This window comes from Alternaria ventricosa (assembly GCF_023758065.1).
Source record: "Alternaria ventricosa strain BMP 2768 chromosome Unknown scaffold_5, whole genome shotgun sequence".
Lineage (NCBI taxonomy): Eukaryota > Fungi > Ascomycota > Dothideomycetes > Pleosporales > Pleosporaceae > Alternaria > Alternaria ventricosa.
In genome coordinates, this window is record NW_026055685.1 from 1948129 (window position 1) to 1960773 (window position 12645).

The 12645-nt window shown below is 52.8% G+C and overlaps 4 protein-coding genes across 4 annotated transcripts; 2 read left to right on the plus strand and 2 right to left on the minus strand.

Annotated features, from left to right (window-relative positions):
- Positions 1-369: 369 nt before the first annotated feature.
- On the plus strand, positions 370-2244 carry J4E93_004019 (uncharacterized protein; the record flags this gene model as incomplete). Its single annotated transcript, XM_049341949.1, has 2 exons — positions 370-591; positions 712-2244. 2 exons carry the CDS (start codon positions 370-372, stop codon positions 2242-2244), a joined length of 1755 nt encoding a protein of 584 aa, XP_049201454.1.
- Positions 2245-2642: 398 nt separating this feature from the next.
- J4E93_004020 (uncharacterized protein) lies at positions 2643-4797 on the plus strand (the record flags this gene model as incomplete). The annotated part of the gene is made up of 2 exons (XM_049341950.1): positions 2643-3229; positions 3276-4797. 2 exons carry the CDS (start codon positions 2643-2645, stop codon positions 4795-4797), a joined length of 2109 nt encoding a protein of 702 aa, XP_049201455.1.
- Positions 4798-5617: 820 nt separating this feature from the next.
- J4E93_004021 (uncharacterized protein) lies at positions 5618-7522 on the minus strand (the record flags this gene model as incomplete). The annotated part of the gene is made up of 1 exon (XM_049341951.1): positions 5618-7522. One exon carries the CDS (start codon positions 7520-7522, stop codon positions 5618-5620), a length of 1905 nt encoding a protein of 634 aa, XP_049201456.1.
- A 4170-nt stretch (positions 7523-11692) lies between these two features.
- On the minus strand, positions 11693-12019 carry J4E93_004022 (uncharacterized protein; the record flags this gene model as incomplete). The annotated part of the gene is made up of 1 exon (XM_049341952.1): positions 11693-12019. One exon carries the CDS (start codon positions 12017-12019, stop codon positions 11693-11695), a length of 327 nt encoding a protein of 108 aa, XP_049201457.1.
- Positions 12020-12645: the final 626 nt, after the last annotated feature.

Consider the following 12645-nt stretch of genomic DNA (forward strand, 5'->3'; position numbering starts at 1 on the left):
GTGAACGAGGGGCTCTCGTGAAGATGACGTTACCTTGTCGGACTCTCCGATATCATTGAGCTCGGGTTGAGCTCTTCTCGACTTCTCCAAGTCCACAGCCGAAAACGGTGTGAGGTGGAGGGCGAGGAGGAGGGCGAGGAGGAGGGCAGTTGGAAGACAGTGGGCAGGCTCTTATAGACAGAGGGGCTACGGCGCGCAAGGCTGCCGCCTCCGGGCTTGGCCTTCTCCTGTCGTTCCATTGGCTGTCGCGTCTGTTTGCATTCACCTGCGCACAGACCACGCGACTGGCTAGATCCCACCAAGGGATATTCGCCAGGCTCTGAGTCCATTCTTCAACGCGAGCAGTTGTATTCTCAAATCTTTGCGACAATGGCGCCGCGAAAGTCTTCCGCAGATCCCGGAGATGGCGCGACCAATGGCGCACTGAGCAAGCGACGATGGCAGTTCATTGAGAGCAAGCCTACCTCTGCGGGCGCCACCACTTCGACACCTGTTTCCAAGAGGCTGAAGCGACCGCCGAAATCTAAGGCAAGGAACAAACCTCAGCTCCTTGACCTCGACACCGCCTTGGTCCTCCAGATCGCCATAGCAGTAAGTCTGATGATTATAACATGGCGTGGAGGCTGAATTACCCACAACTCTGCTCATTCAAGCTTGAGATAGCTCCGTAGTCTGCGAGCACCGATGAGAACTGGAGCTAACAATGTTCAGGTTGGTCAACACGATCTGCCCAACTTCATGCGCAGTTGTCAAGCCCTCTGGACGATCGGTCTCGAAGCCCTATACAAGAGCGCCATTCGGTTCCGCCTGGGCCCTAATTTCCCCTCAGCCAGCAGCCTCGTGGGACACGGACCGACGTTCACGTACATCGATCGCTTTACCCGAGATCTGACAATCGACATCACAGCATCTCCTTACGCGCAGGCCTATTTCCAGCTCCTGGTGCGATGCCTACAACACCTCCCATTGACTTCGTTGGTATTCACACAGCCAGGGTTATCACATGGACAACAAGACCCGATCATATCCATATTGAACGGGCTATCTTGGCTGGTGCTGGAAAGCCTTCTGTGTCACCCAGCCCGTGGGAAGACTCTCCGAGCATCCTTGAGAAAGATTGACCTTCCGGAGATGTGCAATTCAATCAAGTGCCCCGGTCAATACAACGATGAAACTGTCATGGACAGCCGGCTCGTCCTCAAGTTCGTGTCTACCATACTGCAGCCTGGGAAGCTCTTTGAATTTGCTTCCTCGGGTAGGAGGGGATTAGTTCATCAATACGTGGCTGGTACGTTTAGGAGAGTCGCTCGTCGTCTACTTGAGTACATCGGTGTAGGAAATCATATCGATTACTTCTACATGCGAGCCACCTTCAGCTTCCCCGGCGAAGATACCGGGACATATCGCAATCCCTTCTGGGACTTGGGATTGGAACAGACGTTCGCTGTGACTAAGCTCGTTTTTCACGATGTCAATTTCAGACATTTTCCCTTGGGCGTCTTTGGTTTGTCTATCGACATATCCAGTGTGCGCTCACTTCATCTCATCCAGTCACTATTCCTCTCGGACCTTTTCTGGCTCCTCATGACATCAAATCCCGAATCAAAGATCAACATCGAAGATCTGTGTATTCAAATACTTTGCTGGGACGAGCCCTTCCTGTGGGAAACACACGACTATGGATTTACGAACTTCATCACCAGCTTTCATAGCCTACAGTCAGTCAGGATGAAAGTATGCAATAGTTGGGGTGCGCCCAGGTCCGAATACCCCAGATTGATCGACATCTGGAGTTACCATTCCGGGCTGCGCGTTTACGACGTCGATCTCGGTAATGACAACGATCTTTCGCTTCGCGACATGGACAGCCTTGCGTCCTTCTGCCCTGGGATTGAGGTCTATGGCTCTCGCGACGTTGTGCTCGGTGCTCCAATCCACGATGGAGATTGGAGCGAATTCGATGATGAAGCTCCTTATATCACCGAAACTCTCGCCGCCGAATTCCCAGAACTGAAGACGTGGAAAGTCTACTACAACACAGGACCCCTCTTCAAAAATGAAGAGGGAGATGACTTTCACCACCTTGTGGCAACCTGCCTCTTCGACTTCTTCCGCGAAGCTTGCGTGGAGTACAAGATCGAGTGCAAGCTCAAAACCATCATCTTGATCGCACAAGATGACGTCATCACTGAGCATACCTTCCTCCGTGAAGGCCTGTCACAGGGTCTCACGTTCAACTTTTGAGGTATACGTTGGGCACAGGTGTTGTGGGCGGTTTGGAGGTTTGGGGGTTGAGGCTTACATGATGGAAATGCTTTGTATATAACTGTTCTAGAGAGGTTTGTAGGCATCTAGGTGTTTTGTTCGCGTCTTCTTGGAAGCTGGCGATTACATTGTAGGGTGTAAATACATATACAAACTTCAACTTGACGATATCCTAAGTTGAGGTAGACTTCTCGGGCGGCCGTACTTTCCGAGATTCTGGCGACTATGTGGGGGTGATCAGGTCGCTAATCTGCCAAGACGGCAAGCGCGATGACGTACCCCGCGTCGCAGGCGCAGCCGCGTCAACCATCTCTCACGTAGCCAACTATGGAGCCATTACAAGAATCTGGTCCTACCATACTTTACTCTCCACCACCATGTCGACCGCCAAACCGCTTACGCCTGCGCAGACGCACGCCCTCTTCGATATCCTAATCCACCACCAAGTCTACTCCGAAATCGAAGCCTTCAAATACCCCCACACCATCGATCAGTATGGCTACCCCTTCCGGAAGGCAGACGGCGTCCAGTCGACGAGCCCATTGCTACAAAACATGCTCAACAAGTTTGCGCTATGCAACCCCGCCATAAGAAACTTTGGCGAGAGCTGGTGGTCGGACAAGATCCAGACGCTAGTCGCGAGAATGGCCGAGGCGGAACTGAGTGAGAGTTACGATAAAGGCGCTATCGGAAGTCGGAAGGCCCTTGCTACGGCGGCGAGTAGCATCGCCGAGTACGTTGCACGAGGCATGTTGGGTGGATACTCAGCAACGAAGAAGAAGGAAAGCAAGAAAGAATACGACACAAGCAAGCCGGAAGACGTCATACAAGGCTTTGAAGAACTGGTCAAGGATGCGATATATGGGGATGCTTTGGACGATCTGTATGAGAAAGTCAAGGCGACGCCAAGGCTGGAGGACCATTCCAGCAGTCTGCAGGCAGCGCATGAGTATATGCTGTTAAAGTGGGTATTCCAACTGGCTTTTCTATTCACGAACTAACAACCTCAGTGCCGCATCTTTCCTCCACCATGTCTTCGTCATGTCGCCCGACGGCCAATACCTCGTTCGCCTCCTCGAGAACCTGCACCGCCTCATCCCATACACCGTCATCAAGCAGACGTTGCGCGTCGGAAACGCAGCGACGATGATCAACGGCATGGTCAGATTAGTACTGGCGAAGCTATCAGTGACGGCCATGACCAACTGGATAGGCCTTACCAACAACACCAACGACGGCATGAATCTTTTACAGCAAATTCTGTCGACAGTATTAGCATGGGACACATCCGAATTCCAAAAGCGGGCAACAAAACTAGAGTCGTCGCGTAACGCGCCCGACAAGAAGGTCTTCAAGGCACTCAAGACATACGTCTACTCTTCACGGGAGAAGCATGAGGCGGCTCGAAGCCAGTCAATATCCGAATCGAAGTCCATCGCAGCCGTCATCCTCGAAACATCCGACCCCCCATACAAGATCGATGCCGAGACCCTGAGCGAACACCAACATAGCGTAGCCATGGAATACCTCAGCACGTACCTTTCGATTCGCGACCGCGAGGAACTCACCAAGGTTCTCTGCAAATCCAACCCCGATGTCTTGACTTCTACCATACGCGACGCAGTCACCGGCATGGATCCCGTCATCCGAGCCATACACAACGCCGTCGATCTTTCCGGTACTATAACCGACGCAGAAGCCTTCATCACCGACCTCATCAAGACTGCCAAGCCAAAGAAGAAGGGCACAAGGAGCCGCGAAACTTCTAAGTCAAGACCGAGCTCACCTGACCCAGCTAGCATCCTCGATCAAGAGGCAAGCGACGCCCCTACCGTGGAAGACTTTGTCCAACTCCTCAAAAAGCACGCCCCTTCTATGCACAAGTTCTTACATCAAGTTACGAAGAACGCACCTGACCTCGCCCAAGACTACCTCGTCTACGCCAAACGCATATTCTCTGAATTCCGCGTCGACGAGCGCGCCAAAGAAGCTGAAGAAAGAGGCGAAGGCGGCGCAGGCAACATGACAGCACCCCTCCACTCGCTCTTCGAAACTCTCAACAAAGACAAACAAGAAGAGCTAAAGACACTCCTCGATCAACACGAAAAGCATCTCACCACCCTAAAGTCCACATCGCAAACCCGCCTTGAGTCGATCATGAAGCCCGCCCCCTCATCACAAAACGGAAAAGGCACAACGCACGGCCCGGGCATGTATCTCTCGCGCTGGAACGCACTCCTCGACAGCACACTCATCTCCCCCGCCACCATCCACGGCCCCGTGCGCAAGGGCTGGGAAGTCAAAGGCGAGCTAGATGGCAAAGGCCTGAAAACAAATAGCTCGTTATTGGATAAGGACAAGAAACGGGATCGCGTTACTGCTATGATGGCGGATGGGACGGGAGACAAGGTCGAGCGGAAAGAGAGGAAGAGAGATGGGCTGGAAGAGGAGAGTATGGAGGTTGTTTGGGAGGGCATGAGGGATGGGTGGGTGGGTGTTTGTAGGGGGTTGGAGGTTATGGGGCCGGAGTAGGGGGGGCTTCTTGATGGGAAGGGTGTTGTTGTTGGGTATGACGACAAGGATTGCGAAGGTGCTTGCTTGTATAGAAACGGGGATATGAAGAGGGGTATACGGTGTACGGTACATAGATCCACGATTCAACCTCGAAATTACTAGAATTGGATAAATCGTCTCGACAGCACACACCCGTCTCCCCTGCCAACGCACCTAACTACTCCAACGTCTCTATCAAAGAGGGGCATGAGCCCGTACTTCGTTAGCCAAGCGGCGACATTCTGCATCTCGTGCGTAATGGCGCTCGGGAAGACTGTCTTACCGCCGCAGGAACCCACGGATCCGCCGGCTGGTGTGCTTCGACGTCGTGCAGATCGCCGGATGCCGGGTGAAGCCGAGAACCGAGCCTGGAGACTTCTTTCGATCCCATGACTTTAGCGGTTGATATGGTTTTGAATCATGGTGCTTGTGGTTTGTGGGTTGCGGGATGTGTGATCTTGTGATTGTGTTGGTTTTGCGATGGTGGGTTGACGTGTGTTTGACGTGGGGATGGATGCGGGATGTTGCGGATGTGGATCACGGAAGTGAACGACACATCCATGGATGTTAGTTGCATCTAACAGTGCAGAAATAATGCTAGGAAACAATTTTTTGTAGAATATGCAGAAGAATCATATTCCAATCCTTGACTAGTCTAAGTCATAAAAGTGTGAATGGTATCTCGTTAAACATGCCATATGGCCCAAACCCGTCGTCTGAAGCAAGAAAAGAAAGGAAAAACGCCTCTAAGAACGCCGTATCCGTACATCCCGCCCACTGGTAGCAATGAGGTACATGTCTAAACCAAGACCAACTTCCCCAATGCATCCAAATCCGGCACTCGGAACCCGGACTCACCCTCCCCCCAAGCTACAGTGCCTACACTGACTGTCCATGCCACAACCACCATACGCGCAACAAAAGCAATTGTACTAACGTCCAGCGGTAGGTCGGATTTGAGCACATGCTCTATCTGCTTGGCTAGACTCCTCTCTTTCTCATCCATCGATGTTGTAAGCGCTGGGCTCGCCTCCGTGATATCAGATGAAAAGGTGCTGGAGCGGTTCGAATAACGAGTGCTGCGACGTGATGATGTGGATTGGCGCTTGCGCTGTTGCTGTTGTGGTTCAGATGGCGATGCTGATACCGGCGAACAGACTGTCTCCGCGCTTTTGCTGGCCGAAGTGGAGGAAGTGTGCGCCGCAACAGCTTGTTGGTATGCACGCCGCATTCCTTGCTTCGTTGCTTCATGGACTGCAGCAAGAGCGTCTTGCGCTTTTAGATCTGGCACAAGGGCCATGAGGCGCTCGAGGAGGGTGGTGTAGCGTGACATGCGGGCTGTCTTGTCGGCAAGTGTGTCAGGTGTTGTTGGGTCGCTGGCAAGTCTACCGAGACGTTCGCGCTCGCGAAAGAGGAGACCGGCGTTTTGGGGCTCGTACAGGGGACCGAAGATGTTGAGGTGGGGTGTGTGGCGGTGGACCTTATCAACGAGTTGCTCGAGGCGCTGGAGTAGGCGGGCGTGAGGGAGGCCGGCAGAAGCAATGAACTGAACGGTTTTGATCAGGGGTGAAGAGGCTAGGGGTGCAAGGCCGCCAGAGAACGGCAGTGATGCTATGGCGTCTAGTAAAGTGTTTGAGGTATGGACTTCGGTTGATGTGGCGAGGATGTGGAATCGTGCTTCGCGGGAACTGGGTAGCGAAGCGAGGAACTTGGACTGTGGCGTCCTTGCGACATATGGGTGTGTGTATAGAGAAGCCCCTGCTTGCAATGCTTCGAAAGACTCCTCTGTAATGAGAATGCTGTGAACGCCAATTTTATCTTGCGAGTATGGGAGAGAGCCAGCTGCAAGGTGCTTTGCGAAGAGTGGTGAAGTGCCTGAGCCTTGGGCGTGCCGTTGCGATCTGCCGCGCTTTTGTTGTGTGAGCGTGACCTGGTGTTTGGCGTCTGTCGTTGGCAAAAGAGCCATCGAGATGCCGAAGGCACCATTCTCCGATGACGCGTCTTGTTGGTCAGCGCCGTTGATCAACTGGCTTCCCAGTATTACTGAGAGTGCCGCGAGTTCGGCAGCTGAGACCTTGATGCTCAACCTTCCATCTTCATACTTTGCAGTCTGACCATCTTTCACCCAAGCCCGCTGTATAGACTTCTGATCATCGTCTCGCAGTCCATTGTGCATCGATACCAAGATAGCCGCCGGCCTCTTCACGGATAAGCCCCTAGCCAAACCCATCTCAACCACCGATAAATCTAAGCTCTTCCTCGCAGTCTTTGGGCTAGGGTCCGCTTGCCGAACATTGGACATCGACTTTGACCGCCCCACGCCGCTCGCAGGTTTCTTTGCTCGAGCAAGGAACTTCGTCATGTCTCCGGGGTATGACGATCGCTCTGAGATTGATCTGTTTCGAAGTTCGTTCGCGAACGCATCGTACAAGGTTTCGAGTGGTACTTGTCCGGGATGTCCTTGGAGGTTGGTAAACAATGCGGAGGAAAATAACCCCTCATCGCCAGCCTTGATGATGCCCGACAATGTTGGCACCCAGTGTCCTTTGCTAAGACTTTGCTTTGGGGTCAAGAATCTCTTCCACGAGCTGGAGATTTGCGTGAGCTGAACCTGTCGTTCAGTCTTGCCGTCCGTAGTGAACATGTCGTCTGTTGTTGTAGTCTTGGGCTGCTTGTGCAGGAGGAAGCGTGTAACGAGTGCCATGGCAGCGACAAAACAGAGTCCAAGTACAACGCTCGCTGCGACTATCTCTTTCGTGTGCATTCTAGATTTGGCGGGTGTTGTCTTTTATACAAATTGTCGCTTGTTGTTAGTAGGCCGTTAGACCCTGGCAGGTCTGACAGGAGGTAACCTTGTCGCCCAATCGGAATGCAGGGAAGCGGCCACTAATCCCTGGGTCGCTGTCTCGGACATGCTGGCAGCCGCTTCCTTCGCAAAGATGGTGCCAGGCGGCCAGGAGTCATCCATCATTCGTCAGCGCGAATTGTTGTGTCCCGTGGTTCGCTTCATTTGTCAGATAGTCATCGAAGCAGTCCTTTTCCTGCAAAGACAGCACGCTGACCGTCAAGTCAAAGAGCGAGCACGTGTCTCGCGGGTAGTGTAAGCTTCAGGAATGCCTGCAATAGCCACGTCTGGATGTTTGCATATCCAAAACAACGTGCGCTTCTGGCTACTGTCTCAAACAGTCCGGTAGCCAGACCTGTGAGATCAGAACATGATTTCCAACGACGCAGATCCTGATATCCACGCGACCCCACACGTCAAATCAGAGTTTGGCTCCACGGTTGCAACTGTTTCTGCCCTACAGGATCATCGTGGCCAGCGGAGCGTCGGACAAGGAAGGGACGAAAAGAGGCTCGACGCACGGGCCCTCTATGATGGCATCCCCACGAGGTTTGGGTTGGAGAAGCGCCGAATTCGCCAAAGCGAATTACCGTTACCCAGGTTTCAATGCGATGTAAACAACCGTGCCTGATGGAATAGGAGACAGGCATAGTTGCGACGTCATAAGAGGTCAGGATAAGATGGGAGCCGCGAAGCTTAGCAGGTGAGTTGCGACCCCTCAGATCCATGGTGCGAAATGCTCCGTCGGCCCACATCGGTAGGCAGCGAAGATCTCCGAGCACCACCAATAAAATTCAGTGCAAGGAACAGATTTTTTGTCCGCAACTGCGATCGTCTGTTCTCGAACTGCAGAACACATCGCGACCGGATCTTGCGGATGGTCGCGACCCGAGGCGCCCGGGAACTTCAGCTCGGCCTCTCGTGATGCGCGCGGAGGAGGAAAGCCAGAGTATTCGGCCACCCGTGCATCACGCAACACGAACGTCCTGGATGGTCCGTTCAAAGCCAACATATGTAGTGTCCAAATGAACGGTCAAAAGTCCCACCAGGTTTGGCGACGTGGACACGCGCGCTTCTCTCCTGATTCAGACGGCTTTCGGTGTTTACGGGAGCGCAACCATCTGTTGTCAGCAGCCGGCTTCTGACTTTATCTTGGGTCGCTTTGCTTTGAATGGTCATCACAAGAGATGGACGCATTGCTCGGCTTGCATTCGGCCCTCGGTAGGTGCAGATGTCGTCGCAGTTGAGACCTGTGGAATCCAGAGAGGTTCCAAGTGACTGCTTGGTGTTGCGACCTTAGCGATATGTTCCAATAAGCTCTTGTACCCTGAGAAGTTTCTTCTGGGATAGCAAGATGGGTATGGGATGTTTGAAGACCAAGATGATCTGTGCGCGGACGGAAAACATGGTCAGACACTGTCGAACCCGGAACTTACACGTCGTGTTATACGTAAGTCGCTGTGACAGGTCGGACAAGCGGGGCGAACGGGCTGCAGCAGCGCCAACGGTACATATCCAATATAGCACTCCAACCATGCCATTCCACACGTTTGCGAGGTCGGTACGTTCTAGAGTCTGCATCAACTCTTCGCAGATATGGGTTGTAAGCGACATCTGGCTACTAAGTGGCTCGTTTAGAGCCCCGGTTTGGGCACAGAATGGGTAGCGACTTGATGTTGCAGCAACAGAAAAAGGCAAGCGTCGTACGATAGAAGTCGTGTAGATCGTGGCAGTGAGACGACACGCCTCATAGACCCAATCGCAGGAGTTTGGGTGGTCTGGAGTGTAAGCCGAAGGTAAATTTGCTAAGCGATCGCGAATTCCAGCCATTCTTGTCTTATAATACGCTTCATTGGCGGGCGGACGGGCTACATGAACGTCTGTAGCATCGCCAGTGGGCTCAAGTGCTGTGCTTTGCGCCAGGAATAGTTCGGTCAAGTCGCGCATATCTCGAAGTAGGTCAAATGTGGTGGATGAGCAACGCTCTTCGTTGACAAGATTTCGGAAGTCAGGCCCTGGGCAGAACAATGGCGATTCTGGTATTGCGCCATCTTCTTCATGGTTGACCGACTCGTACTTTGCAGGCTCCCACAACGCAAAGGTTGGCAGGGGTCGGGCTTCGTAAAGTAGGTCGCAGTGGAGACAACACCTGAAAATATTATTAGTCTTTCCCTCTTCATCAGGAGGTCATGAAGCTTACGCAGTAGCAAATTGCGCGATTATCGCCCTTCCGGTCTTGTCCAGGTCGCCGCACACGTGTATCATTTGTTCGATGCCTCGTTCGTGACACCGCACCGTGGGCTCATCACAGCTCCACATGTCGCTTCCCAGCAAGTGTATCATCACCAGAAGGGTTGACACGGCGTGCTCCCGGGTGAACGACTGAAGCCGAAGCCTGAGCATGACCAGGGTCTCGTGCCTGACAAGCCTAGTCCTTGTACTTTCGCCTGGAATTTTTGCGAGCATATCGAGCCAAGTACATGTCACGGACCCGATACCACTGAGCAATACATGGGGATGAACCATCATTTCGGGTGCCCATGCCTTGATTAATGCTTCTGTCCCGAACGCGCGCATGACTGTTTATGTAAGCCGTTGAACGAGAGCATATGACGTGAAAAGTCTGGAGAGTTATGTACACCTACATGCACGCAAGATGAGACCGCTGTTCAAACTAGGGTTCTCGTATTGGGGCAACACCTTGAAAGGGTCAAACCCGTCTCCGATCTGAGAGAAAGTGGTCGCGAATAGACGAATCTTGCGTTCTTCTTGGCTCTCGGTGTACTCGTATTCCACAACCTTTTGGAAGCTTCTACTCTGCCTTCGGCCTGAGCGAGTCGACCGACGGCATTCAAACGCAGCATCATGAGCCTCAGCACCGCTCGCTTCCTTTGGGGACCTCGTCGTCGGTACATGAAAATGCGTTTGCCGATCATATTCATAGGGAACAAGGGCTCTCGGTGTCCTTTCTGGGGGAAGTAGTTGAGCTTGAGTCGTTGTGAGCTCGACCTGCCCGGCGACTACTGGTTCAGTGTAAAGAGGTGGTACTGTTTCGGGCTGTTCCCGAGGTGCTGCATCGTTGTTGCTTATTTTGTTCCTATGGTATCTCATCGCCTGCGAACGGACGCTTCGTCTTGTTTCTTCGTCTTTGAATTGGGTAGGGTCTGTCGCGGTGAGAAAGCGAAGTTGAAAAGGTCCATCGAGCTTTCCACGGCGACGGGCCGCTCTCGTTGTGGCGCGATGGGTATTGGGCCGGGCATTGTTTCCAGACTGGCGATTTGTGACAACGAGTGAAGCGGTACCAAGCTGGGAGGTCGCGATGTCACTTTTGCTGGTCGGGGTTATGTTGGAAGCCATGGATATTGGCGTGGTGTGGTGCCCCAGAATGCCAAGAGAAAGCGGGGTCTGGTTCAGCGCAGGAAGCAGCGACGATGCCACGCAACATACATCACAGACGATGCCTCTATACCCATGTACCTGCGTGTCTGTCGCCGAAGGAAAGACCGCGTTCTTATAAGAAGCTTGGGTCTGGGCTGGCATGTCGGTGAGCCGCACATGCAGGGCACTACATGCGTTCACGGGTAGTGCGCCACCCACGCCGCAATATGATAGAACAATAAGCGTACAGCCTCGCACTAGCTAAGACAATGGTGGCCTGACGTCACTAGAGTTCCGACCAATCCAATGGATCAAGAGACAAGATTACAGGATCACCAACATCCTTTTAACACGCGCATTGGGACGTCAATAACTTAGCCAAGATCTTCCGCACAGCCTTGCCAAAGTCAATGAGCAACTGCCACAAAATGACCCCATCGCTCTGAACAGCAATTCGATCCTGGTCTGCTACCAATAGAGGCGAATCCGCCGCTCTCGACTCAGCCGGATCCCAACGCCGTGCGACGACACCAGCTGGCCGGATCGTCTCGTTGCTGTCGAACGACTCCACCATCCTGCGTTCATCAACGAACATATAATCGCAAGGCAGAATGGCGCCTAGATCTTCGTCAGGTTCTCAACTTTCTTCCCTCAGGATTTGTTTGACGCACCCTCTCTCCTCAACTTCGCTCGAGCCTTGTGCCACCGCTCCTCATCGATCAAGCTCGGTGCATCGTACAAACTAGGCGACAACGAATTGGGGCTGAATGGCGAAGGCAGAAACCGGCGCACGTGCTCCAGAGCTTGCGATGCGGTTTCGCCTTTGTAGAACATGCGTCGCTTATCTTGTGGCGCAACATAACGGCCGTCTGGCAAGTCGTATAGCAGGCGATACTGTTCTTCGACATTGAGCTTGTCGAGGTCGTTGATATAATAGTGCGCGACGTAGCCGTGGGTAGTCATGTCGCTTCGAATCATGGGGCGAGCGGTGTATGCGTGGAATTTGAGAACTCACCGAGAGAGTCGAAAAAGAGCTCTGATCCATTAGCATCTTCCGATTGCGGTTATTGAAGTAGACATGTCGACGAAGCATCACCGTTGGTTCTCTGACAGCCTCAAACGGCCCTCTGGCAAACTGCGCGCTGCGACGAACGGAAGACGAACGAGAGAAGGAAATCAGGACATTGTCTAAGTGCATCCGCAAACCTACGCGACTATTAGCACCTCATACAGGAAGAAAACTAAACAGGTCTGCGGACTACATCAAGACAAAAGCCTACAAAGTAGGTAACCTAAGGTTAACGTAGGCTCTGGGGTATTTAGTTTTTTATTAGGTTAACGTGTTACTATAAAGTCATACCCCAGCGCATTATCGTTCACACCTCGAGCGCGCTACCAACCAGCATCGCCCCCATCCCCCCGACTCTCCTCCCACTGCTCACTAACCGCCGACGGGTCTGGATGTGACTGAACCCTCGGCATACCAACTGATTCCGTCTCAACGTAATACCCCCCTTCCTCCTTAAACTCAAGAAGGTACCTCCCATTAACAGGCCCAAATTGCTGGATTGACCGAATCTTATTGAAATTTGAATTGGGTCTTC